The sequence below is a fragment of the Oryctolagus cuniculus genome, chromosome 15 (genome assembly GCF_051225735.1).
Source record: "Oryctolagus cuniculus isolate XC-2025 breed Fujian yellow rabbit chromosome 15, ASM5122573v1, whole genome shotgun sequence".
Lineage (NCBI taxonomy): Eukaryota > Metazoa > Chordata > Mammalia > Lagomorpha > Leporidae > Oryctolagus > Oryctolagus cuniculus.
In genome coordinates this window covers 30,585,040-30,612,803 of record NC_142881.1, presented here as the reverse complement: position 1 = coordinate 30,612,803, position 27,764 = coordinate 30,585,040, and the positions used below count along the sequence as shown (strand labels likewise).

The 27,764-nt window shown below is 46.5% G+C and overlaps 1 protein-coding gene and 2 pseudogenes across 7 annotated transcripts in view; 2 read left to right on the top strand and 1 right to left on the bottom strand.

The window, feature by feature from the left end:
- Positions 1–2,478: 2,478 nt before the first annotated feature.
- Positions 2,479–2,690, bottom strand: LOC108178459 (mitochondrial import receptor subunit TOM6 homolog pseudogene; annotated as a pseudogene).
- A 4,785-nt stretch (positions 2,691–7,475) lies between these two features.
- Positions 7,476–11,965, top strand: LOC100353959 (uncharacterized; annotated as a pseudogene).
- A 152-nt stretch (positions 11,966–12,117) lies between these two features.
- The window catches only part of CNNM1 (cyclin and CBS domain divalent metal cation transport mediator 1), a 65,808-nt gene continuing 50,161 nt past the window's right edge, over positions 12,118–27,764 (top strand). For 3 of the 7 annotated variants that reach the window (XM_051824065.3, XM_051824066.3, XM_089314558.1), the window contains exon 1: positions 12,120–14,019. In XM_051824065.3, the coding sequence (XP_051680025.1) occupies positions 12,450–14,019 (1,570 nt within the window). In that variant the 5' untranslated portion in view covers positions 12,120–12,449. Of the gene's footprint in view, positions 14,020–27,764 lie in introns of all 7 variants that reach the window. The other 4 variants (XM_051824063.3, XM_051824062.3, XM_089314559.1 and 1 more) reach the window with 4 other exon arrangements.

The window sequence follows — 27,764 nt, the reverse complement described above, 5'->3', positions numbered from 1 at the left end:
TATATTTGAAAGGCAGAGAGACAGACAGACTGATGTCTTCCATCTGCTGATTCATTCCCCAAATGCCTGCAACATCCAGGGATTGGCCAGACCAAAGCCAGGAGCCAGGAACTCAATCCAGGTCTCCGATGTGAGTGGAAGTCACCCAGTCACTTGAATCTTTATTACCTGCTGCCTCCCAGAGTACACATTAGCAGGACATTGGATTGGAAGCAGATCCAGGCCTCAAACCCAGGGACTCCAATATGTGATGCAGGCATCCCAAGTGGTGTCTTAACCATTCCACCAGATGCTGATACCACAGGAGTATTTTAAAAACCTGAATTTCACACATAAAATGCTAACAACTATACTAAAGAGATATGTGAAATTGCTAGGAATCAGAGACATTCATCAGCTTAGCCCAATTTGGTAAATGAATAGTATCAAGTGTATTCTAGGATTTAGAGAAACAGGAAACTTCAAGCTCTGCTAGTGGAGAGTAATCCACAGTACTGGGTGGATGTATACACTATGATCCAACAGCCTCATATCAAGACATCCTAGAGGAATTCCTTGCAGACCCATTAGGGTCCCTGTCAAGGGTTTTACTGGGGTTCGTTTTGTAGTAATGGGAAGTTAATGGTAATCTAAGTATCTATCGCTATGGAGTGGATAAAAATAATGGCCATTCTCTATGGAATACCATGCAACATTTAGAAACACCAAATCAGGAATACATTTAGCAACATGAATGAATCTTGCAAGCATGGTGCTAGGTGAAAACTTAAAAACTGGAGAAGTTAAATGGCACATCTTATGATAATTAAAAACATGCACGGATAGCAGGTAGATTAGTGATTTTTGGAGGCTGGGGCAGAGGATGGAAAGTGATTGTTATTGGGCTTATAGCTTCTTTAAAGGGTAATAGGGTAGTGAAAATATTCCGGAATTAGTGGTGATGATTGTACAACTTGGTGAAAATATTAAAATATTATTGAGTTGTCTACTTTCAAATGGTAAATTTTATAAAGTATGTGAATTGTATCTCAATAAAAGAAACACAAGAGACAAACCAATATTGTGGCACCCACATGTTTAAGGGCATATCTTAATACTGGAGTAGCTACTTGAGAGATGAGATGGGATTGAGGATTGGGAAGGGTTAGCGGAGGTCTTTCCTAGCCCGTGATTGACAGAGCACCACCAGCAACCCTCAGCTGAGAAGGTGACCACCTCAGTCCTTTGTACGTCAGGTGAAACTGACAAATGGGCAGTATAACTGCACCTTGGGGAGGAAAGGAAAAAGGAAAAGCATACTTACAAATAGTCCTAATAAGGGAAAATGCTTTATACTATAATAATGAAAGAAAAACAGAATACTCCAATTGTAGGAACATGGTAAATGTAACTATGTAAAACAAAACATGTAAATGAATGAAAGCCACAACAAGGGGATATAATGTAATCTGGTATAAAATAATATAGTGCAGTGGCAATGCACCTGCCACAGATCATATAAATCTTGGCCACCAAGGTTCTTAATCTCTCTATGGCTTAGCTTCCTCATGCAAAATGGAAATGATAATAACATCTATTTCCAAATGAGTCAGTTTATGTCTGATACAGAGTAAGCCATCTGTAAGGTATTATTAAATTCCTAACTTTTTAAATTGTTGGCTCTGTACTCAGATTTTGCACTCAGCTGGGCTCTGTTAACTATATTAATCATGTGACTTTCACAAAGTCACCCAATCAGAACCTCAGTTTTCTCATCTATGGTGAAAACTAAAAGGGATAATGCATTTGTCACATAGCAAACACTTAATAAACATTAGCAGATTATATTATTAGGAATATTAATACATTGTCATCATTTCAAAAGTAGAACAAATAAAGAATAGAAGGTACAAAATATAGCAGTTTCTTCCAATGTAGAAATTCTTCCATTTTTATTACATCTTATTTTTTCATGGTAGTTTTTCCAGAGCCTCCTCTGTAGGTGAATTTACACATTATAAACCTTCATGGCACTTGGAACATCTCCTTTGTAAAAGTAACTAAATAACTAGATAGGGAAACTATTTCTGACTCATGTCTGCTTTCCTCAACAGAATCTAAGCTCCAAAACAGCAAGGATAGTGTCAGATATGCCCAATATCCTGCACAGGGCCTGGCACTTTGTTCATTAGCGAATGTTTACTGGATGGATAAACAAATAATGAAATTAACCACAGCATTTTAGGGGCTTTCTTTGCATGTGGTCTTTATTTCACATATTTCTTTAAACATTCTTGTCATTCCTCAGGACAAGAGCAAAACTGTAGGAGCTGTGTACCGCACTTTATAGAACAGCCTGACTACTAACCAAGGAACAGAGCTCTGAGTGGCCTCAGGAACAAAAGGGAACCATCAGGCCATGTCCTGTGATGGTCACAATTGAACTCTCAGTTTTTGGAAGGCTGGAGTACAGCACAGAGATTCCACTTGTCAGCTTGGCTACACTCCTGGCTGAGGTACCACTCGCTCAGTGTCACTCAGCTTCCTGGCCAGCCACACACTTGCAGCAAACAGACCCAAACTGAAGGATCAAGTTCCTCTGGAAATCATTCCTATTGGTGGCAAAGCCGTAGAAGTCTCACGTTGTTGGCAATTCCTGGATCTTCATTTGTGGAGCCAGCAAGGTTCACAGAGACTCTACTGGAAGCCATAGTAGCACCTGTGTGCTCGGCACAGGCCCCAGACACACAACTTCCAGTCTGGTCAGCAAAAGCATTTGACACAGACTTTCTGATACAGCTGTGATAGCAGAGGCCAGCATTATTCCCTCCATTTCTCTGAGAAGCTAGGAAGATAGTGAACGTTTAGATTCTGGGAGGCTATTTTTGGCAGCTCTTCCTTAGGACAATCACACTGCCTGAATCTACCCACAAGAATCCTCAGTCTCAGCAGAGCTCTAGAAACCCAGTATTTTTCCAGAACCTTCTGTTCAGTAAAAGGAAAAGTACTCAGGCTCTCTGGGTTATCTGCACCCAGGGTACCATTAGCCTTTACTCATTAACCCATGAAAGAGTGGAGACCTTAAAACTGTCATTTCACAGATGAGGAACTGGCCCAGAAAAGTAAGTTGAATTTCCTAAGCCTAACACTTCTTTTTAAAAAAAAAAAAAAAAAAAAATTTATTTTATTTTACTTGAAAGGCAGAGTTACTGAGAGAGGGGGAAAGAGAAAAAATTTTCCATCTGGTGGTTCACTCCCCAAATGGCAGCAATGGCCAAGGATGTGCCAGACCAAAGCCAAGGGCCAGGAGCTTCTTCCAGGTCTCCTATGTGAGTGCAGGGACCCAAGGCCTGCTGCTTTCCCAGGCGCCTCAGCAGGGAGCTGTATCAGAAGTAGAGCAGCCAAGACACCAACCAGCACCCATATTTGATGCTGGCAGTTGCAGGTGGCGGCCTTACCCACTATGCTACATACAATGTTGGCCCCAGACTAACACTTCTTAATAACAGTTGATACAGGCCGGCGCCGCGGCTCACTGGGCTAATCCTCCGCCTAGCGGCGCCGGCACACCAGGTTTTAGTCCCAGTTGGGGCGCCGGATTCTGTCCCGGTTGCCCCTCTTTCCAGGCCAGCTCTCTGCTGTGGCCAGGGAGTGCAGTGGAGGATGGCCCGGGTGCTTGGGCCCTGCACCCCATGGGAGACCAGGAAAAGCACCTGGCTCCAGGCTCCTGCCATCGGATCAGCGCGGTGTGCCGGCCGCAGCGCGCCGGCCGCGGCGGCCATTGGAGGGTGAACCAATGGCAAAAGGAGGACCTTTCTCTCTGTCTCTCTCTCTCACTGTCCACTCTGCCTGTCAAAAAATAAAAAAAAAAAATAAAAAATAACAGTTGATACAGTTGGGAATAGGCTTATTCGTACAAGTTACTTAAAGAAGTTCATGGAAAGTTAAATTAAAAGATAAGTTTATTTTGGTGCAATAAAAGTTTAAAGTCTATGCATAGATTTTTTTTCACAATATACATTTTCTATGAGCTTTTTTTATTTATTTGAAAGTCAGAATTACACACAGAGAGAGGAGAGGCAGAAAGAAAGAAGTCTTCCATCCAATGGTTCACTCCCCAATTGGCCGCAACGGCCAGAACTGCGCCGATCCAAAGCCAGGAGCCAGGAACTTCTTCCAGGTCTCCCACGTGGGTACAGGGGCCCAAGGACTTGGGCCATCTTCCATTTCAGGCCACAGCAGAGAGCTGGATCAGAAGAGGAGCAGCCGGGACTAGAACCAGCACCCATATGGGATGGCGGCACTTCAGGCCAGAGCATTAACCCACTGTGCCACAGCACCGGCCCTCTTTCCATGAGCTTTTGAAGACTTGTTTTGAGTATGTGTGTGTGTGTGTATGTGTGTATATACATAGCTAAAACTATGTTTCTGAAAAAAATTGTCATTACATTGGGGGGAAAGTTTGTAATATGTTAAGTGACAGAAGCTAACTAGAATTGCTTATATAATATATACTCAATTATAAAATATACAAATATATGGTGAGTACATATGTGTGTGTATTTCTTATTCATTCATGTAGAAAATTAAAAGGTGTATTTAAAAATATCAGCAATGTTTATCTCATTGGTGGGGTCATGCTTTAGTTTTATTTTCAGCATGTAATACTTTATAATTAGAAAGTTAAGTTTTTAAAATTCCTACCATGATATTTTTGAAAGGTTTTATTTTGGTACTGGTTGGTTCTGCAGGGTTAAGGGAGCATCAATACAGAGGCCAAAAAAGTTCAATTAATCAGTTAACCAATTAACTGTAAGATGGGTATATTTGTAATGATATCATCTTCACAGGGTTCATTGTGTGTGTGAAATAATAAATTTTAAATTTCTTCATAACTCTACAATTTGATAAAGTTAGTGCTTTTTTAAGGTTTATTTTTATTTGAAAGGCAGAGTTAAAATGAGAGAGAGGGAGAGACAGAGAGAAAGAGGTCTTCCCTCTGCTGGTTCACTCCCCAAATAGCCGTAATGTTTGGGGCTGGGCCAGGCCAAAGCCAGGAGCCAGGAGATTCTTTCAGATCTCCCACATGGGTGCAGGGGCCCTATCACTTGGGCCGTCCTCCGCTGCTTTCCCAAGCACATTATCAGGGAGCCGGATAGGAAGTAGAGCAGCTGGGACTCGAACTGGAACCCATGTAAGACGCTGGCATCCAAGCAGTGCCTTAACCTGCGGAGCCACAGCACCGGCCCCAAAGTTAGTTATATTTCAATGATGACAAAGCCCCATGGCCTAAAAGAGTTTCAAGAAGAATATTTAAGATAACAGAGACCTTTGAACTTAGGAGTTTATGTTGGGAGGGGAGATAAATCTAAACGTCAAAAAAGTGAGAACTTTCTTGCCACCACTTAAAAAATACAATCACAGGGTAGGCATTTGGCCTGGCAGTTAAGATAGATGCCTGGAGTCTTATGTGAGAGTACCTGTTTCCAATCCTGTTTCTGACTCCCAATTCTAACGTCCTGATAATGCAGAATCTTGGAGGCAGTGGGTGATACCTCAAGGAGTTAAGCCCCTGCCCCAATTGTAGGGGACCAGGAATGAGTTCATAGCTCCTGGCTTTGGGCTGGCCCAGTACCAGCTGCTGTGGGTATTGGGGAGAGTGAACCAGGGAATAGGGTAACTCTCTCTTTCAATCTTAGCTAATTAAAAAAAAAAAAATTGACTATGACCTTGTCTAAATAAGATCAGAGTCAGCAAACTCAAAAGGCCTCCAGTAGCCTTGGCAGCTCATGACAAGAGCCTAGGGTGATTACTGACGCCATAAACAAGAGTGTCAATTTGTTAAGTCAACAATAGGAGTCACCGTGTACTTACTCCTCATGTAGGATCTCTGTTCTTAATATGTTGTTCAATGCGAATTAATGCTATAACTAGTACTCAAACAGTATTTTACACTATGTGTTTCTGTGTGGGTGCAAACTGTTGAAATCTTTACTTAATATATGCTAAATTTATCTTCTGTATATTAAGATAATTGAAAATGAATCTTGATGTGAATGAAGGGGACAGGGAGCGGGAGAGGGGAGGGTTGTGAGTGGGAGGGAAGTTATGGCGGGGGGGAAGCCATTGTAATCCATAAGCTGTACTTCGGAAACTTGTTAAAAAAAAGAAAGAAAGAAAGAAAAGAAAAAGAAAAGCTGCCCATATCCCACATCAGAGTACCTCCTTTAGAGTCACATCACAGCTCCAGATCCTAATTTCAGCTTCCAAGGTGATGCCTCAAGTTGTTGGGTCTCCATTACCCACTGGGGAACCTGGATTGGGTTCCCAGCTCCTGGCTCTCAGCTTCAGTCTTAGCCCAGCCATGACTAATGTTGTCATTTGTGAATCTCACTAATGGGTGATGGACTTGTACACTCTTCCTCTCTCTCCCCAACTTACCCTCAAATTAAAAAAAAAAAAAAAAGTACTGTCACATGCTTGACCCCCCTTCTCTGCCCTATACTTCCAGTACTCCTAAATGCCTCAATGCTCCCTCTTCAGGTAAAACCTCCCTTCTAGCTTTGAAGCATAGTTTTAGGGGACAGTACCCAGGGCATATTAAGGCAAAGGCAGGTTTGGCTCATATCTCCATCAAGGTGTGAAGAGCAACCTATGTAGGAAAGTAACCAGCAGCCTACTAAGGCCTATCCAGTCCCTAAACAGGAAGACATTATTTCCACTCTGGGTTATAAGAGTTTGTTATGAAAAGAAGGCAACATTTGGCTGGAATCATTTGTATTTGGTTTTACCCTCCACAAGACTTTCTCAGATAATATCTTTGTGAATTCACAAATATAGTGGAAAATAAATTTCACACATAACATTGGTCATTAATCAGAGATGCTAAAGGTAGCATTAAAGGTAGTATGTGAAATCATTACTTTTACATTTTTTTAAATATTTTTATTCGAAAGGCAGAGTTACACAGATAGATAGGAAGACACAGAGAGAGAGAGAGAGAGAGAGAGAGAGATCTTATATCCACTGGTTCACTCCCCAGATGGCCTCAATGGCTGGAACTGGGCCAATCCCAAGCTAGGAGCCAGGAGTTTATTCCGGCTCTCCAACGTGGGTTCAGGGGCCCAAGGACGTGGGCCATCTTCCACTGCTTTCCCAAGCGCATCAGCAGGGAGCTGTATCAGAAATGGAACAGCCAGGACTCAAAACTGCACCCATATTGGATGCCTGTGCCACAGGCAGTGGCTTTTCCCGCTGCACCACAGCGCTGGTACCTACTTTTACATTTTAAAGAGTAATGAATGGGAGCAGTCCTCACAGCCACGGGCGCGCTGCGGGAGGTGGTGGAGGCCCCGCTGGAGCCAGAGGTCTCTCCTCCCTGTCCACCACCAGGGCCTTGCCCTAGCCTGCTGCCTCCCCATCCAGGAACTCCGGGGCCTGCCCTAGGCTCCCTGTCTTTGCACTCCGCACGCCGCCGCAGCGCCCAGCCCGGCCCCATGAGGAGGGACCTGAACAAAATGACCAAGAGCAGATGTTCTCAAATAGCAATGAAGCTGTAATCAATAAAAAACTTCCCCCCCCAAAAATTTTTTTAATATTAAAAAAAACTATGGATATTTTCTTTTCTGGAAGTCATTACCTTGTGTCGCTGTGCTCAAGTCTCCCTGGCCTGGAATGTTCTGGCTCTGGGTGGAAGTAACTCGCATTGATCTGCTTGATTTCCAGAGGGATACTGAGGGCCGTGTAGTGGAGAATATTTCAAAATGATGTGGGGCTTTTTTACAAAAGTTAAGTCTTTGTGAGTGTCTTGGAGTGGAGACAATGCATTAAGGACCTTTGCACAAAACTGTAGGAATAATGAAGTACTGGATCTAAATGGATGTACAAAGACTGCAGATGTAGTAGCCTTAGCAAGTTCTGTTCCAAACTCAGGCACCTTGACTTTGCTTCCTGTACATCAATAACAAACATGTCTCTAAAAGCACTGAGTGACAGGTGTCTGCTGTTGGAGCAGTGAACATTTCCTGGTGTGACCATATAACCAAGGATGGCATTCGGACACTAGTGAGAGGCTGTGGGGGTCTCAAGGCCTTATTCTTGAAAGGCTGCACACAGCTAGAAGATGAAACTCTGAAATATATAGGTGCACACTGCCCTGAACTGGTGACCTTGAACTTGCAGACTTGCTTACAAATCACAGATGAAGGTCTCATCACTATATGCAGAGGGTGCCATAAGTTATAGTCTCTCTATACGTGTGGCTGCTCCAATGTCACAGATACCATCCTGAGTGCTGTAGGTCAGAACTGCCCACAGCTTAGAATATTAGAAGTGGCCCGCTGGAGCCGCGGCTCAATAGGCTAGTCCTCTGCCTGCGGCACCGGCGCCCCGGGTTCTAGTCCCGGTCGGGGTGCCCGATTCTCTCCCGGTTGCTCCTCTTCCAGGCCAGCTCTCTGCTGTGGCCTTGAGTGCAGTGGAGGATGGCCCAAGTCCTTGGGCCCTGCACCCCATGGGAGACCAGGAGAAGCACCTGGCTCCTGGCTTCGGATCAGCGTGGTGCGCCGGTCGCAGCGTGCTGGCCGCAGCGGCCATTGAGGGGTGAACCAACGGAAAAGGAAGACCTTTCTCTCTGTCTCTCTCTCTCTCTCTCTCTCACTGTCCACTCTGCCTGTCAAAAAAAAAAAAAAAAGAAGAATATTAGAAGTGGCAAAATGTTTGCAGTTAACAGATGTGGGCTTCACCACTCTGGCTAGAAAGTGTCATGAACTTGAAAAGATGGACCTGGAAGAGTGTGTTCAGATAACAGATAGCACATTAATCCAACTTTCCATACACTGTCCTTGACTTCAAGTGTTGTCTACAGGTGCAGAAGCTGCGGCTGTCACAGTCAGGAGGAGACGGAGCCAGAAGCTGACCTCAGGCTCTCTGGGTCACAGTACCTGCCCCTCATCACTGCACTATGTCCCACTCCACCACACATACAAGTGTGGGATTTTAAAATGAGGGGCTGGCGCTGTGGCATAGCAGGTAAAGCCACCATCTACAGTGCCAGCATCCCACATGAGCTCCAGTTTAAGTCCTGGCTGTTCCACTTCCGAACAAGCTCTCTGCTATGCCCTGGGAAAGCAGCAGAAGATGGCCCAAGTCCCTGGGCCCCTGCACCTGCATGGGAGACCCAGAAGAAGTTTCTGGCTTCAGATCAGCACATCTCTGGCCATTGTGGCCATCTAGGAAGTGAACCAGAAGATGGAAGACCTCTCTCTCTCCCTCTCTCTCTCCCTCCCTCCCTCTCTCTGCCTCTCTGTAACTCTGCCATTCAACAAATAAATAAATCTTTTAAAAAATGCGTAATGAGTGGCTGGCACTGTGGCGCAGTGGGTTAACACCCTGGCCTGAAGCACCAGCATCCCATATGGGCGCCAGTTCGAGACCTGGCTGCTCCACTTCCGATCCAGCTCTCTGCTATGGCCTGGAAAAGCAGTGAAACATGGCCCAAGTCCATGGATCCCTGCACCTGCGTGGGAGACCCGGAAGAAGCCCCTGGCTCCTGGCTTCGGATCAGCACAGCTCCGGCCGTTGCGGCCAATTAGGGAGTAAGCCATCGGATGGAAGAACTCTCTCTCTCTCTCTCTCTCTCTCTCTCTCTCTCTCTCTCTCTCCCTCTCGATCTCTCTCCCCTCTTTCTCTGTAACTCTGACTTTCAAATAAATAAATAAATAAATCTTTTTAAAAATGAGTAATGAATGTAAATTTGTGTAGCCATTTGGGGAAACCATATAAAGTTCCCTCAAAAAGCTAAAAATAGAATTACCACATGATCCAGGAATCCCACTGCTAGGTTTCCACCCAGAGGAACTGACAATACCAGCGTCATCTGCACTACTGTGTTCACTGCAGCATTATTCACATTAGCCAAGACCTGTAAACAACCTGTGCCCATCCATGGATGAATACATTTTTAAAATGGGGTATATGTAAAAGGAAATGCTATTCATTCATAAAACAATGGGAAATTCTGTCAGCATTTCCAGTAACATGGATGAACCTGGAGGACATATATTAACTGAAATAAACCAGGCGACAAAGACAAATACTGTATTATCTGCATTCTACTCATGTAGAATGTAAAACAAGTTGAGCAAATAGAAATAGAGAGTAGGGTGGTGGTTAGCAGAGACTGGGAGAGGCTGCACAGGGAGAGGGAAGAGATGGATCAACAGGTGCAAAATACAGTTAGATCAGAGGACTAAGTCCCGGTGTTTCATTGCACAGCAAGGTAGCTGTATTTAAAAATGACATATTATCTGTAAGAGAGGATTTTAAATATTTTCACCACAAGGAAAAGAAAAATATTTAGGTGACATATATGCGAATTACCCAGGTTTGATCACCTCACAGTGTAGTATACACATATCAAAACATTATCCTTGGCCAGTGCCATGGCTCACTTGGCTAATCCTCCGCCTTTGGCGCCATCACCCTGGGGTTCTAGTCCCGGTTGGGGGTGCCGGATTCTGTCCTGGTTGCTCCTCTTCCAGTCCAGCTCTCTGCTGTGGCCCAGGAAGGCAGTGGAGGATGGCCCAGGTCCTTGGGCCCTGCACCCACATGGGAGACCAGGAGGAGGCACCTGATTCCTGGTTTCGGATCAGCACAGTGCACCGGTTGCAGCGCACCGGCGTGGCGGCCACTTGAGGGGTGAACCAACGGAAGGAAGACCTGTCTCTCTCTCTCTCTCTCTCTCTAACTCTGCCTGTCAAAAAATAAATAAATAAAAATAAAAAAATAAAAAACATAATCCTTACAGAGCCAGCATTGTGGTATAGTGGGTAAAAGCCACTACTTATGAATTGGGCATCCAATATGGGCACCAATTCATATCCCACTGCTCCACTCTGATCCAGCTCCCTGATCATGGCCTGGGAAAGCTGCAGAAGATGGCCCAAGTGGAACTGTTTTTTATTATGATGGTTGAATGAGTATTTGTCAAAGCTCTTAGGACAGCTTTTTTTACCACATAAATTTTAAAAGTAAATACATGAAAATAGGAATGGGCATTTAGCCTAGCAAGTTGTCCACATCCCATAGTCAGAGTGTCTGTTCCAACTAGCCCTGCTCCCAATCCCAGCTTCCTGCTGATTAGAACCTACGGAGGCAGTAGGTAATGAATCAAGGAGTTGAGTCTTTGCCACCCAAATGGGAGACCCAGATTGGGTTTCTGGCTTCCAGCTTGGGCTTTGCCTAATCTGGGCTATTATAGGCATTTGAGGAGTGAACCAGCAAATGAAAGCTGTTTCCCCCTCCCTACCAGTCAAACAAATAAAAATAATTTTAAATGTCTATAATAAAGTAATACAGGCCCATGGTAAATTCAAATAATACAAGGAATTCAGTAGAAAAAAAAATTTTCCCTCTATCTTTGTGGTGTTAAAATAAATCTGTATTTTCATTGCAGTGGTAATTACATAAACCAACATGTGATAAAATTACATAGAACTATATACACACGTTAAACCAATGTGAATTTTCTGTTTTTGAGATTATATTATGGTTAAGATATAACCATTGGGGGAACTGAGTGGAAAGTACAACTTCTTATTAACATATGATTTCTTAAAGATTCTCCTGATTTAAAGTCTCTTCCAGACTCCTATCCTGATCTCTAGAGGTAAGCACTATGACATGTCTTGTGTATCCTCTGCATTTTGAATCTATTATGTATGTGTATTTATGTATTATACATACATATAAATTTATACATAATTTTAACACAAATGGCAATTGTGCACATTGTTCTGCATTTTCCTGTTTTCCCATTACTACTGTAGATTTTCATCATCACAAAGCAATGGGTCTCCTCGTTCTTTTTTCCTGTTGTATAGTATTCCATTGCACAGTGGTATCATCATTTATTTCCGGTTTCTAATTGATGGATTTTCTGATGTTAACAGGAATGAACTTAAATAATTTGGAAATTTTTACCATGTGAAGGACAGCTGGACTTGAGACTAAACGCTAAAAAGTATTCACCGATTCAAGATTCCAGAACATCTTTTGACCAGGAGGAAAAGCGCCAAGTGGTAAGGGGAGGAGCAAAACACTCGGAAATTTCCCGGACCAATGAAGGAGCCGTGGGGCGGGCAGGGAATTACTGCCGGGTAGGAGTTCGCGGAAGGGCGCCGTCCTGCTGGAGCGGGAGGCCAGGCCAAGCCAAGCCTTCCCCAGGCTGCAGCTCCGATACACCGAAGTGTGTCCGCCCGCTACGCGCGGTACCAGGATGCGTGGCCATCTCCAACCTCCGGCTCCGACACCTTGCCCAGGCAGGGTCTGCGCCCCCACCGCCTCCAGCCCACGCGCGCAGGGGGCGCGCACGTGGTGACCTGCCTGGGGCCGGGTTCCCGGCTCCGGCTCCTCCTCCCTCCGGCTCCTGCTCGGCTTTCTGCAGCATCACGTGCAGCCGCGCTGGGTGCAGGATGGCGGCGGCGGCGGCGGCAGCCGCGCCGGGTGTCAGGCTCTGGGACTGCTGCAGCCAGGGCGCTGTGCTTCTGCTCTTCTTTTCCCTGTCTCCTCGGCCCCCGGCCGCCGCCGCCTGGCTGCTGGGCCTGCGGCCTGAGGACACTGCTGGAGGCCGCGTGTCCCTGGAGGGGGGCACCCTGCGCGCCGCCGAAGGCACCAGCTTCCTCCTGCGCGTTTATTTCCAGCCCGGGCCCTCTGCGCCCGCCGCGCCGGTGCCCGCACCCACCCTCTCCCCGGGGGAGAACGGCACCGGCGACTGGGCTCCGAGGCTCGTGTTTATCGAGGAGCCCCCGGGCGGGAGCGGCGTGGCGCCCAGTGCGGTCCCCACGCGGCCCCCGGGGCCGCAGCGCTGCCGGGAGCAGAGCGACTGGGCGTCGGACGTGGAAGTCCTGGGGCCCCTGCGCCCCGGGGGCGTGGCGGGCTCTGCCCTGGTCCAGGTGCGGGTGCGGGAGCTGCGCAAGGGCGAGGCGGAGCGGGGCGGCGCGGGCGGTGGCGGGAAGCTCTTCTCGCTGTGCGCCTGGGATGGGCGCGCTTGGCACCACCACGGCGCCGCCGGCGGCTTCCTGCTGCGCGTCCGCCCGCGGCTCTACGGCCCGGGTGGGGACCTGCTGCCCCCCGCGTGGCTGCGGGCGCTCGGGGCGCTCCTGCTGCTGGCCCTGTCCGCCCTGTTCAGCGGCCTGCGCCTGAGCCTGCTCTCGCTGGACCCGGTGGAGTTACGGGTGCTGCGGAACAGCGGCTCGGCCGCCGAGCAGGAGCAGGCGCGCCGCGTGCAGGCCGTGCGCGGCAGGGGCACCCATCTGCTCTGCACCCTGCTCCTGGGCCAAGCCGGAGCCAACGCGGCCCTGGCCGGCTGGCTGTACGCCTCGCTGCCGCCGGGCGTCGGGGGCACCGGGGAAGACTACATCGAGGCGGGGATTCACTTCCCGTGGCTGCCTGCGCTGGTGTGCACGGGCGCCGTGTTCCTGGGCGCCGAGATCTGCCCCTACTCAGTGTGTTCGCGCCACGGGCTGGCCATCGCGTCGCACAGCGTGTGCCTGACCCGGCTCCTGATGGCGGCCGCCTTCCCCGTGTGCTACCCACTGGGTCGCCTGCTGGACTGGGCGCTGCGCCAGGAGATCAGCACCTTCTACACGCGGGAGAAACTGCTGGAGACGCTACGGGCGGCGGACCCCTACAGCGACCTTGTGAAGGAGGAGCTCAACATCATCCAGGGCGCCCTGGAGCTGCGCACCAAGGTAGTGGAGGAGGTGCTGACCCCCCTCGGGGACTGCTTCATGCTGCGCTCCGACGCGGTGCTTGACTTCGCCACCGTCTCCGAGATCCTGCGCAGCGGCTACACTCGCATCCCGGTCTATGAGGGCGACCAGCGGCACAACATTGTGGACATTCTGTTTGTCAAGGACTTGGCCTTCGTGGACCCCGACGACTGCACCCCGCTTCTCACGGTCACGCGCTTCTACAACCGGCCCCTGCACTGCGTGTTCAATGATACACGGCTGGACACGGTGCTGGAGGAGTTTAAGAAGGGTGAGTAGGAGTCTGTCTCGGCTCCCCGCCTCTGCCTGACTCCTATCCCCTTCCTTATCCCTGTGAGGCTTCGGTTTACCCAAAGCTGTTTCTCTCCTGCATGCCACACACCGGTTCTGGGCTCCCGCTTTCTTTCCGTCTGGTTTCTCCCTACCTTCCTTGCAGCTGGCTGCACCCCAGCCTCTGCCCCTCTTCTTGGCTCACAAGATGCACCATATTCCTCGTCCATTTCCATTCCACTAGCGTTTTTCCAGTGCCTGCAGAGTTGCTGGTGTTGTGCAGGTTGGGTTCAGGACGGCCCTGGGAGGTCACTGCATAGCTCCCCCATCCCTTACAGGGGGCACCTCTTCGGGTTCCCGTCACAAACAGCTTCTGCTTTAAACTTCCCAGCGCCGGGAGCTCAGTGTCAGAGCAAGCTCGCTGTTGCTGGACAGCTCCAGCAGCTGACAGTGTGTTCCTTACGTGGGGCAGACTTCTCTCTCTCCAGAGCCTTGCAGTTCTGCTTTTGAGACAAGGAGAGTAAGCTCCAGATACCTTAGACATTCTTCCCCATTCAACACACGTGGAATACCCAAGATTGGACTGAAGCAGTAGGTCCTTGAACTTGGGGTCCCATGAAACAGGGTGGATCTGGGCCTCAGTAAGTGTTCTGGAGAGAACACCTCCAAACAAGTGCGGTTATTTTTAGTGAAGTCACTGCCCTCCCCACCCTCACCCCCACACCTTGCCCTCCCCACCCTCACCCCCACACCTTCAGCTTGATGTCGTGTTTACAACACGTTCACTTCGTGTCAGGGCTTTGTCTTTGGCTTTGCCTTCTGGGGTTTGAGTACAAACTCACTCAAGGAAAATCAGTCCTCACAGAACCCCACAGTTTGACTGACTGGTCCCCTGGTTCTCTCACATTGGTATAGAACTCCTGGTTGTTTTTGAAAATCAGATTGACTTTCAAGTGTCAGCACTGAGGGCATTTGAAAGATTATCTCACAGACCCTGAAAGCAACTCCAGATATAATGTGAGAACAGCCATGTGGTTACAGTAAATGTAGAACTTTCCAGAACAGCTTTTTGAAGGAGGCACTCGTTTCTCCCTATAGGTTGGCATGTTTATTATAAAAAAAAATCAAAGCAGTTCTGTGGCTTTAAAATCAGGCTTCAAATGTAGCTTCCCTGTGGCTAGCAGTATTCTCATTTGACTGTGCCTTTTTATCCATTTTTGGCCAACAAATCAATCTCATTATGTTATCATCATAGGTCCTCTCTAAGACTTCACATAAAGAAAGAAATCTGGGGTCGTCTTCCTGCCGCAATGTTTTGGAAATACGTTAATGTCAAGTTTGGGGGCGGGGTGGTGTCTGAAAGCTCCTCGCAGTCTCAGATTTGGGAGGAGAACAGCCGTGGGCTTCGCGTTGGCGCTGTGGTTTGAATGTTCCCTCCAAAACTCACACTGAGATTTAATTGCTGTCCTAACAGTGTTAAGAGATGATTAGGCCATGAGGGCCTCACAAATGGACTAATGCTGTCATCACAGCAGTGGATTAGCTGTCACGAGAGTGGGTTTTTATAAAGGCAAGTTGGGCTGTTTGCAGTGTCAGTCTCACTCGTGTGCTCAATGCCCTTATTGTCATGTTAGGACACAGAGCAGAGGCCCTGGCCAAACGCCAATTCCATGCTCACGGACTTCCCAGCTTTTAGACCTGTAAGAAATACATTTCATTTTTTATCTATAAGTTACCCAATCTCAGGTAATTCCATTATTAGTAACACAAAATGGACTAAGACAGTTGGCAACGTGAGAAGGGGAGAGGAGTGGGTATGTGGTAGCTATTTAAGCCCAGTCTGGGCTACTGTCTCACCCTCTTCTGTTTGTCTCCCTTAATCCTCGCATTAACAGTGCTTATACTGTTTGTCCATTGCAGAAGTAGGATCTTGGATCTGGGTATTTTTTTAAGATTTTTTTTTATTTGACAGGTAGAGTTATAGACAGTGAGGGAGAGAGACAGAGAGAAAGGTCTTGCTTCCATTGGTTCACCCCTCAAATGGCCACTACGGCCGGCGCGCTGCACTGATCTGAAGCCAGGAGCCAGGTACTTCTTCCTGGTCTCCCACGTGGGTGCAGGGCCCAAGTACCTGGGCCATCCTCCACTGTACTCCCGGGCCACAGCAGAGAGCTGAACTGGAAGAGGAGCAACCAGGACTAGAACCCGGTGCCCATATGGGATGCCTGTGCCACAGGCAGAGGATTAACCACGTGAGCCACGGCGCCGGCCCCCTGGATCTGGGTACAAAAGCTGTGAAAAACCCTTTTTAGTTTGCTCCAACCACCATAACAAGACACCACAGACTGGGTGGCTTAAACAACAGGAGTTTATTTTCTCACAGTTCTGGAGGCCCAGAGTTCAAGGTCAAAGACCATTTCTTCTGAGGCCCGTCCCCCTGGCTTGTAGGTGGCCACCTCCTGTCCCCTGACATGGTCTTTCTTCTGTGCACATGAACCCCTGGCGTTTCCTTGTGTGACCAAATTTCTTGTCCTTACAAGGACGTCTGCCAGGTTGGATCAGGGCTCGCTCTACGGCCTCATTCTAACGTAATCGCCTCTTACCTGTGAGTTAAGACAGAGAGCAGTTAAGGTAGTGTTTAACGAAACTCCCGTGAACCCATTCATTTGTCCGTGTCGTGCTTATTGAGAATCTAAGCAGTTTTAGGCAACAGGGGAGACAAGATAACTACCCCCTGGAAGTTACCAGTCTCTAGAGCATCCGGTGTTAAGAGTAAGAGCTCTCTTTAGTAACAGGAATTGTCTTATTAACCTTTGTATCTCCAGCACCTTGCACAAAGTGGGCTGTTCAAAAAAAGTTCATGTTGATCAGGAATGAGTCCTTCTGAAGAACTTCTAAATCTGGTCTGAAAAAGGCTTGTCAGTGTTTGTTGGTTACTAGTCTGTAGTGAAGTAGGTCACCCAAGAGAAATAGGCCACTGTGATGAAGATACCATGCCTCGAAAGACACTTCATGTGCTCAGAGCCCTGCCACTTAGAGTGGCCCCGGAACCTGCAGCAAGAGTGTCACTTGAGAACTTATTATACACGCAGAATTTCCTACCACACCCTAAATCCACTGAAGGAAAATCTGCACTTTTAGCAAACCCCCAGGTAGCCTATGTGTACATTGAAGTTGGAGAAGCATTCCCTTCTGCAGGCCATTACTTAATAGTGCTTAGTAGATCTACTGAGGATAGAAGCTGTAGAATAATTAGCAAGGTGGTTGTTCTCAGGTTACAAGTCATAGAACGTCATGGTCAATTTCCATGTTTGCACTATTGATTAGGAGAGGAAAACCGAGCTGAGCTGCTCTTCCTTGCCTTTAAAAATAACTTGTTAAACAATTCTTTAAGAGTCTTTCCATCTCCCTCCCTCCCTCTTTCTCTTCCACCCCCCCTTTCCCTCCCTTTTTCTCTTTCTTTGTTTAGTTTTTGAGATAATATATTTTTAATTTACATACCAGTCAAGGGCTTTGATAAAATTGTATTTGCAATAATAGTGATATATACAGGCATTTTTTTGTTTTGTTTTTTATTTTTGAATTTTAGCTCCCACAGATAAGGGAGAACATACAGTATTTGTCTTTCTGTGTCTGGCTTATTTCACTCAAGATAATGTCTTTCAGTTGCATACATTTTCTTGCAAATGGTAGAATTTGATTCTTTTTTTATAGCTGAATAATATTCCATTTTGTGTATATATCACATTTTCTTTTTTCATTCATCTGATGACGGACACCTTGATTGATTCCATATCTTGGCTCTTGTGAACAGTGCTGCTATGAACATGGTGGTGGAGGTATCTCTTTGATACAACATGTTCATGTCTTTTGGGTATATACCCGGAAGTGGGATTGCTGGTTCATATGGCAAGTCTATTTCTAGTTCTTTGAGGAATCTCCATACTGTTTTCCACAGTGGCTGTGCTAAATTACATTCCCAGCAACAGTTTGTAAGAGTTCTTTCTCTACATCCTCACCAGCATTTGTTACTCTCTGCCTTTTGGATTTTAGCCTTTCTGACGGGGTGAGATGATATGCACTGTGATTTTGATTTGCATTTCCCTGATGGCCAGGATGTAAATAACTGACTTCTATATTTCTATGTTTGAGTGAGGTGAACACTAAATTTCTAAGCATAGAGTAATTAGAGCTGGTCCATTGACCACAAGTCTCTCTTCTTCCTCTACCCCAGTTAGTGGCACCACCGTCCCTCTGGTCTCTTGTGCTGGAAACCTTCCCTTCACTACTCACCCTTGTGTTATTTTTTTAAACATTTATTCATTTATTTGAAAGTCAGAGTTACACAGAGAAGGAAGGAGAAGCAGAGGCAGAGAGAGGTCTTCCTTCTGCTGGTTCACTCCCCAATTGGCCGCAAAGGCTGGAGCTGCACCATTCTTAAGCCAGGAACTTCTTCTAGGTCTCCCATGTGGGTGCAGGGGTCCAAGGAGCTGGGCCATCCTCCACTGCTTTCCCAGGCCACAGCAGAGAGCTGGATTTGAAGTGGAACAGCGGGGACTTGAACCGGCTCCCATATGGGATGACAGCTCTGCATGTGGCGGCTTCCCCTGCTACACCACAGCACCAGCCCCACACCCTTGTGTTATTAATCATTGTCTTAGTCTACTTGGGCTGCCATGACAGAATACTGTCGACTGGATGCCTTAAGCAATACCAATTAATTTTTTTACAGTTCTGGAGACTAGAAATCCAAGACAAAGGTTCTGACCGGTTCCATTTCCGGTGAGGGCTCTCTTCCTATCTTGCAGATGGCTGGCTTCTCTCTGGTTCTCACATGGCCTGTCTTTCATACATGCACACAGACAATCAGAGGGTTCTGCTGTCTCCCTTAGACAGACACTATCCTTGTGGCATGGAGCCCCTCCCCCCTTTACCCTTAACTGCTTTTTTTTTTTTTGATTGAGTCTATTATTTATTTTTTCTTTTTTTTGTTTGTTTTATAGTTTTTTTTATTTAATAAATGTGAATTTACAAAGTGCAACTTTTGTATTGTTGTGGCTCCCCCCCCAACCTCCCTCCCTCCCGTGGCCCTCCCCTCTCCCACTCCCTCTCCCAACCCGCCCTTCATCGAGTTTCATTTTCAATTACCTTCATATACTGAAGATCAACTTAGTATATACTAAGCAAGAATTTCAACAGGCTGTACTCACACAACCGCACAAGGTATAGGGTATTGTTCGACTAGTAGTGTTGTTTTTAGGTTTCATAGTAAAACACATTAAGGACAGAGATCCTGCGTGGGGAGCATGTACCCAGCGACTCCCGTTGTTGATTTAACAATTGGCACTCTTATTTATGATGTCAGCAATCACCCGAGACTCTTGCTATGAGCTGTCTAGGCTATGGAAGCCCCTTGAGTTCACCGACTGAACTTGCCTCAACTGCTTTCTTAGAGGTTTCCCTGGCGGTGTAGTGGGAGAGGAAAAGGGGTTAGGTCTTCAACATAAGAATTTGGGGGGCAGGGGACTCAAGCATTCAGTCCATAATGATCTCAAAAGCCCGATCACTCAAACCATAACTTTGCCAATTTTGCAACTGAACTATTTATAGAATCTGTAGGTAATTTAGCACACTATTTCTTCTTCTTAGGTTATTCATTGAATTTATTCAACAAATAGTTACTGTGTACCTGTTAGGTAAGCACAGGGGAGAACACCACCAATACACATGAAGTTTTTGTTCTAATACAAGAGACACAAGTTAAACAAATGTGATTAGTAGCATAAGCTTTGGTGCCAGAGGGCCTGGTTGATGCAGGTCTTGGGTAAATTACCTACTTGTTAATGTCTGTGTCATTAGCTGTAAATGAGAATAATAAGACTCTGCTTATAAGGTTGTTTGAAACTTTGAGACTTGCATTATAATGCTTATTTAGCACCCATTGCATAATAAGTGCTAAGTGTTGGCTATGATTATTTAATATAAATGCAAATATATTACTCATTTATGTAAATGCCTTCTAAGAAGTTACACTCAAATTTTTGTCTCCCTCCAATTCATCCCCTCCAGGGCCACTAAAATAGTCTCCAGTAGCATTATCCCTGCTTAAAGCCTTCTGCAGCTTCCTGCCGCAGGGTGAAGTCTAAGCTGGCGCCAGGACTGCCAGTGCCCTGGGACCCGGCTTGCTGCCCTTCCCTACAGCCCTGTCACTCAGCACTCAGCCACAGTTCTAGGCCCCAGCCACCCCGAACTCAGCAGCCGCCCTGTGTTTCTTGCCTTTGTCCTCTGCTCCTTCTGCTCACACTGGTCTCTGTCAGGAATGGTCCAGGACTAGTCCAGCTCCAGCTCCTCTTTTAACACTGCTGTTAACACTCCTCGGGCAAGCTTCTCCTGTAAACCCCAGGTTAGCCAGCTTCATTGTTTCCTGTGCTTATCTCCGTTGGTGAGTAAGTAGGCTGTACTGTGTGTTTTTTATAAGTGCCCCCCACCCATATAAAAAACATTTAGGGGGCCAGGCTTTGTAACTCTGATACCTATCAATGGATGTGACCCAGAGTAAATTTTCCATAGGTGTTTGTTGAAAGACTGAATGAATGATTGAAGGAATTAAACATAAGTTAATGGAGGGCATCTGTGGAGCACTGGTAAATGAATCACTAATTATCTCCAGCCCAATCATTTTGGACGATTCAGCAGCAGGATAAATTAGACCTCGTGTTCGAAGAAAAGTATCGTACATGTGATTTCTCTGCTTCTTTAGGCACATCTGTTTATTCATGATCGAAGCATGTGCCAAAAGTTGGGTGTATGAGATACAATCCCTGCTCCCAAAGAGCCTAGAGCCAGGGTTCGGGAGAGGAGTACTCCCTTTGCAAAGCTGGAAGGCTGGCTAGAGTGACCCTTTCCTGTGACTTCCAATGACATTGCGATTCACCAGCCAAGTCTCAGTATGTGAGGGAACTTCAAAAAATTTGTGGAAATGCGTATTATGAAAAGACTATGCATGATTTAAGTTTTTTGCACTAAAATAAACTTGTCTCTGAATTCCATTTTCCATGACCTTTTAGAATTACCCTTATAGAAATATATGGACAAGACAGACCTATACATAAACCATCAGAACAAAATTGCCTGTAATGGAAATGTTAAATTCCATAGAATCCTGGGGAACAGAGTAACTTTGATTAGGTGTCATATTTTTGCTTTCATAAAAATTTTATTGACATCTGTAAGTTTCCATGCCTCACATAGAACACAGGAAAAAAAGTATGAAAATCAGGAAGATAATCACCCCACTATCCTGAAATAACCTACTATTTTGTCAGGTGAGAAATGTTGTATTTATAACAATTTGATGAAATCTTCCAAAAGAAAAGAAAGGGGGAAACCCACTATTTTGCCATCATCCACAAATCAAACGTCCCATTCCCAGCCCGCGAGTGGCCTTTGTCGATGATGGAGTTATTTGCACTGCGGTTTCCTCAGGATGAGTTCTGTAATTTGGGAGGACTCACTTATAAAATGGAGCCTTGGAGATTTATTGCACTTCTAAAATTTACTGCTCTATTTATTACTTTTTTTTTTTTTTCAGAAAAAAAAAACCATGGGGAAAGGAATAAAGCTTTGTTCTAAAGTCAAAGGCCTCTGGGCACTAAAACTCTGGTATTTAACTCATTTAGACAACTCTGCTACATTGGTAACATTGTCTTCCCAAAGGACAGCATAACCCGCCTTTGCTGGGTTGCTATCTGTGGACTGGCATGGCTCCAAAATGCCCTATTGCAATTTTCATACTCAGCCTTTGCTCATTCATTGATTTGGTCAGTAAATATTTTTTGCATTCCTACCTTGGCCCAGGCACTGTACTAGGCCCTGGGAATACAGTGGTGAGCAAGACACACACTGACCAGCCCTCAGTCAGCTGCACAGTGTCCTTCCGTCATGAGTCTTCCTGCAAGCAGTCTGTTGCTTGAAGAGGGCAAGTTAAAAAGTTGTGGGAATGTGGGGTGAAAAGATGTTTATTTTGTTGCAAAAAAAAAAAAAAGGTTTGAAATCCACACATAGTTTTTGCATGATTTGTGTTTCCAGCCAACATTTTTGAAGGCTGCTCAGATGTCTCTGCAGCCAGTAAATGCTCCTGGCCCAGACACAGAATGTAACGTTTTTTACTGAGAGATAATCTGGTGGAAAAAGTCAGTGTCGCAGTTTATACTTCAGATGCTAATGTGAGCTATTTTAGCATGAAGAGTAATCATCCCATCGCTTAATTCTGCAAAAATCTACCAGAACCTTAGTGCCATATTCTTTGTCTCCCATAAAAAAATGAAAAATATCTTCAAAGTTACATTTCTCTGGCATAAGTATATATTAATATGCTTTAAATGTATTAAATATTGTTGAATAATAGCTATTAAAATGTAGATTGAGATGTTAACCTTCTAAGCAATAGAGTTAGCAGTCAACAACGCATAATCCCTCACAAACCTAGGAAACAGGAAAAAATGAAGTTAATTGAAAGGTGATGAAAAATGGTGGATTTGCTTTTCTTTAGGATTTTCCAGTATGGTTGTTGTAATGTTGTGATGTAATATTCTTCTTTGCCCTCATCCTGGCAAAAGAAATGCCCAGGAACAATAGATCTGCCTGGAGCAGACTGCAAAGCCTGAGGGAGAATCTCATTCAGACTGGCTTGTTGTTCAGATTTCATTCTCCTTTCCAGGCCATACCAGCCTGCATTGATTGTCAGACTATTCTCTCTCTCTCTTTTTTTTTTTTTAAGGGAAAGGATTTATTGGGGGAAACCCGACAGGAGGGAAGGGGCAAAGAAGGAGGAGAGCGTGAGAGAGAGATCCAGACACAGAGAGAGAGAGATAGAGATCAGGAGACGGAGAGAAAGAGAGCCACGTGTTCAGGAACAGGTCTTTTTAAAACTTTGCAGGGTCGGGGGCAGGCAGGGAAGTAGGAGCAGTGAATCCCATTAGGATAGGGGTGGGGCTGACATCAGTGGTTGGGCCATGTGGCCACCTGGCTTCCAGCAGTGGCAGTGGGGGCTAGAGCCTAGGATGGTCCTAGGATGGTGTCAGGGTGTAGATCGCCCATAGATAAGACTGCGCCATTTTACTAACTGTTGTTGTAGATTCATTCTGAAAGGAGGAGCATGGTGGGGGCAAGAGCATGGAGTCACCACACAGACACCGGGAGTCAGATGAAAGTGGGCTAGAGGTGAGCAGCTCACAGACTCATTTATTTCAGTTGGTACAGTAGCTTATATAGCCGAGGCAGCCAATCCAGTCAAGGGGTGGTTTATGTCCTAACCAATCACAGCCTGTTGCCAGGCAGGCTCCTTTGCCAGGTGGTTTCCAAAGCCATTCCTGAGTAACTGACGCTCACTTGCCAGTGGCCATCTTGGCATGGCCTTCTCATTCCACCACATTTTCCCCTTTTCGTTTATTTTTGAGCAACGGGAGGCATGATTCTTGGCCATATCATTGTTGACCCTGTTTCCATGTGGTCTCCACACATGGCTGTGCCTGTCTTAAGTTGTCCCCCGGGGGATCTTACCTGTCGTTGAATAACCAGCCCTCAAAACAGAAATCACAGGAGTGCTTGCTCAGATGGGGGTAGGAATAAGGAACAATGATAATCAGGAATGGCGTGACCACATGCAGACTATAGGCTGTTCGAGTGGCTGACCAGAGTTAAGTGGGGTATAAAGCAGTAGCGGATGTGGCTATGGGCAGTTCCTCAGGGCAGGATGATAGGGCAGCAGCTTGACAATCAGTAGCAGGTGCACCCACTAACAAGGCGGACTCTCAGTCTTGTTCAGCTGGTTCTGACTGACTGTCAATTGCAGGCTTGATGTTTCTGGCTGGTACCCAAATGGGCTGTCCTGCATTCTCTGGAAAGACACAAGCATATCCTTGGCCCTTGGTTAGCAGAAGCCTTTTTACAGGTGTTGGAATCCATGGCCTGAATTTTGCATCCACTCCGAGATTAACGGCAAACATGCGGGTTGGATGGGGTCTAGCAGCTGCCCTGAGAGCCTGGGGGTGCCTGGGGACTGCCACAAATGTGGGGATCCTCACTGGGTGTGGAAGGGATGACCTCACATGGGTTATCGCCTCCAGGTAGTCCAAGTTCATCCCACGGATATTTAGGGGGTGACTGACTAGGCACTGCTGCGTTGTCTGCTGTCATGTCATTTTCACTGTCAGAGCTCTCTCTCCCTAAGTCATCAACTGTTACTTGTGAGGCAAAGGCCTGGAGTGACAGGCTGTTATCATTCACAGATTCATTATGTTTTGTAATCTGTGTGGGCTTCTTAGAGGAGGGTATCTTGGCGCCAGATGTTGCTGTGGATTCATTCTGAGAGGAGGAGCGTGGTGGGGGCAAGAGTGCAGAGTCACCACACAGACTCCGGGAGTTGGATGAAAGTGGGCTAGAGGTGAGCAGCTCGCAGACTCGTTTATTTCAGTATAGTAGCTTATATAGCTAAGGCAGCCAATCCAGTCAAGGGGCGATTTATGCCCTAACCAATTACAGCCTGTTGCCAGGCAGGCTCCTTTGCCAGGTGGTTTCCAAAGCCATTCCTGAGTAACTGACGCTCGCTTGCCAGCGGCCATCTTAGCACAGCCTTCTCATTCCACCACAACTAACATTCATCCCTTTTGTTTTTTATAAAGCAGGAGTTGTATGGGATTACATTACAGACTATATCTAATCTGAATCCTACAGGCTGTGGTGAAATGCTATTTCTCTTTTTGTCATCTTCCCGAGTTCTCTTTTATGTGAAGCCTGTTGTGTCCACCTCAGTTCCATTGCTTAACCACCGGATACAGGTATTTGTGTTTCCAGCTCCCTGAAAGCATTTGGGTGGCTCGGGAGAGGGTCTGTGGGTTTCCCCAGGACTCCTTTGAACTGCTTGACCTCCAAACTCAAATTTGGGGACCCCTGGACTTTCAGGAACAACTCTCAATTCTCTTTTTATTTTTTTTTTCTCTGTGTCCCTTCCCCAAATTGAGGTTGTTCTCAAGTCTTCCTTCCACACAAGTACACTTACCCTATGGTAGGCTTTGCTAGACAGGGGGGATTGGGTGAAGCCAAGACAGATACCATTCCAGCCCTCCTGGGGCTCGCAGTCAGGTAGGGAGAGAGACACTAATCAATAAACAGTTACTGCCTAGGATAACTGATTTTGCATAAAAAAGTGTAAGGCACTCTGACAGAGTGGGCGGTAGAGGGCCCTGTGCTGGTCTCTGGGTAGGGAGAGACTTCCCTCTCCCCACGCGGTATTTGAATGGCAGTCCAAAGGGTAGTCAGAAGGCGTTTGTCAGAGGAAGAGTTCTCTGGGGGAATGGAGCAGACGTGCAGAGGCCTTGAGGAAGGAGGGCCAGTGTGGTGCTATGCGGGTTCCTGGGCTGTGTGACGGCCCTTCGAGAAAACGTCGCTGCTGACAGCCTGCTTTCTGTGCAGCCGCAGTGACTGTGGCCGTGGTCTGGGCAGCTCAGTTCAGTTCTGCTCACTGCATGCCAGGGCTCCAGCAGATACACACGGATGTAAATGTGGGGTTGACACTGCCCTGGTGGAACATGAAGGGAGACAGGGAAGGTCCCCGGTGGATGGGATGATGCCAGGTGCCCTGAGGTAGAGGCAAGCTGTGGGTGAGAGGGGAAGGGAGAAAAAAAATGCCTGCAGGCTCTGGGAGACTTCCCCGAGGCGGCAGAAGTTCAGCTCAGCCTTGACAAAAGAAGAAGGAGTCTGATAAGCAATTCTGAAGGGATGCACATTGCAGCTGAGGCAGGAGTTTGCCTTAGAAACGTCAAGGCAGAGAGGGAGGCGACGCGTGTCTGAGTGCTGGCAAGGCAGTGGTCCTAAGGCCGCTTTCTTCCAGCAAGCAGCAAGCAGGGCACACTGACGCATTTGTCAAGTATAACTGTCGTTCCCTGTGGGTGCCAAGACTGGACATTTTGACCATTTTTGATGGTGAGAATTCTAAAATATTTTATAGCCATCCCTGCCTGCCTTAACAAAGGCTGCTAAATTTATCTCAGTCTTGCTGACGCAGGATCATGGTCATGAGAATGTATTTTATGCAGTTCTGTGTCTACTTTTCTAATTTCTTCTGTGCTCTGGCTGTCAAATGTTAGCTCTGTTTGAGTCTGCCTTGGGCAAATCCCTGCCCCCACTGTACTCTACACAAAACCGCTCTTTCTCTGTCCATCTCTCATATAGCTGCTGTTCACATGAGGAACCATGTGAACACACACACATTGAGAATCGTGTGCCTGGTATGCAATAAGCTGCAATAAACATCTGTTGAATAAATGATTAATTAGGCGTTGACTGGGAACTAAGGTATGGAGTTGGCCTAGGGACCTGGGACAGTTCTTTCTGGGACCAGATTCAAAGCTGTGCAGGGTGAGACCTCCAGATAATGGGTCGTTTCTCTGCTATTTTTGTAGTGTTGCTCAGCAGGCCAAACTGCCAGCTGGCTCACATTCTAGTGACTAACAACTATTTTCTTCATGCCCTAGTGATGTTGGTTACCATGGTGCTCTGGGTGACACAGTTGGCTTTTGTATAATTGCCTTTTAGTGGTTTGAGAAATATTTTGGGGATTGAGGTGTTGATTACTGTATTTCCAATAAGTAGAACAAGACAATTGCTACAAAGTGCAGCGTGTTTTTATTTTTTTTTAAACTAGAGAGACCGTTTTATTTTTCCACATCAGTGTGTTTGATGCAGGATTGGTAAGGTAACATTTTTGGATTTCTTTTCCTGATTTGTGTCAAAATGATTTGGTTGTATAGACCAAAACCGGCTCATATGTGTCGCTCCCCCTCTTCGCGGAGGAACGACACAGGACCCTGCGTTGTTCTTTCGTCTGCTCGGCCCTCCCCGGGTTTGCTGCTGGTTCTTCCCGGGTTGGCTACCGTCCCTTCCACCTCCGTGGAAGGGCGGTTCCCCCTGGCCACTTTCCCCACTTCTGCGGGGGAGCGGCACACCGCCGGCCGGCTCTCTTGGGGGCTGCTCAGGTGTTCCTTCAGATAGATGTTCCCCTTAGATGTTCCTGGTGCATGTTGTCTCTCTCCTCCTTTATAGTCCTTTCCACCAATCCCAACTCTGCTACCCACACGCCGAGTACGCTGCTCTCCTCCAATCAGGAGCAGGTCCTACAGTTTATTGGTTGAACTGGAGGCAGCTGTGTAGAAGCTGTTACTCCCTTCTCAGCGCCATATTGTGGGAGAGCAGATGCATAGAATAAGTCTTAATTCCAGTAACTTAGTCTAGTCCGAGTTGCTCCCGGTTGCTCCCCACAATATGTGTCAAGGAAGCTTTTTCTCATCTCACTCCAATGGAGTTCTTCAATACTAAGATATAAACATTAGGAGGTCACAGCCCTTTGTAAGTGAAAGAGGTTGTAACTGGTGGCACTGTGAAAGCCATTACATTGTGTGTCAGCACAAAAAAAGCATCCTATAAAGGCAAACTGTTTTTGCAACCCAGAACTATTTAGACTTGACAGGCATATAATTTTCAAGCCAGAAAAAGGAACTTTTAATTTTAAGGTTGAGAGGCCCAGAAAGGACAAACAAAAATAGTCATGATAGTCCTTGATAGCTGCAAAGCCTTTGGCAATTGCAAAGACCTTTTCAAAGCAGTAGCTCATCTCGTGCTCACTGAGAACGTGAGGTTAGCGGTTTTTATCCCTATTTATCATATATATATGTATATGTGTATATATAT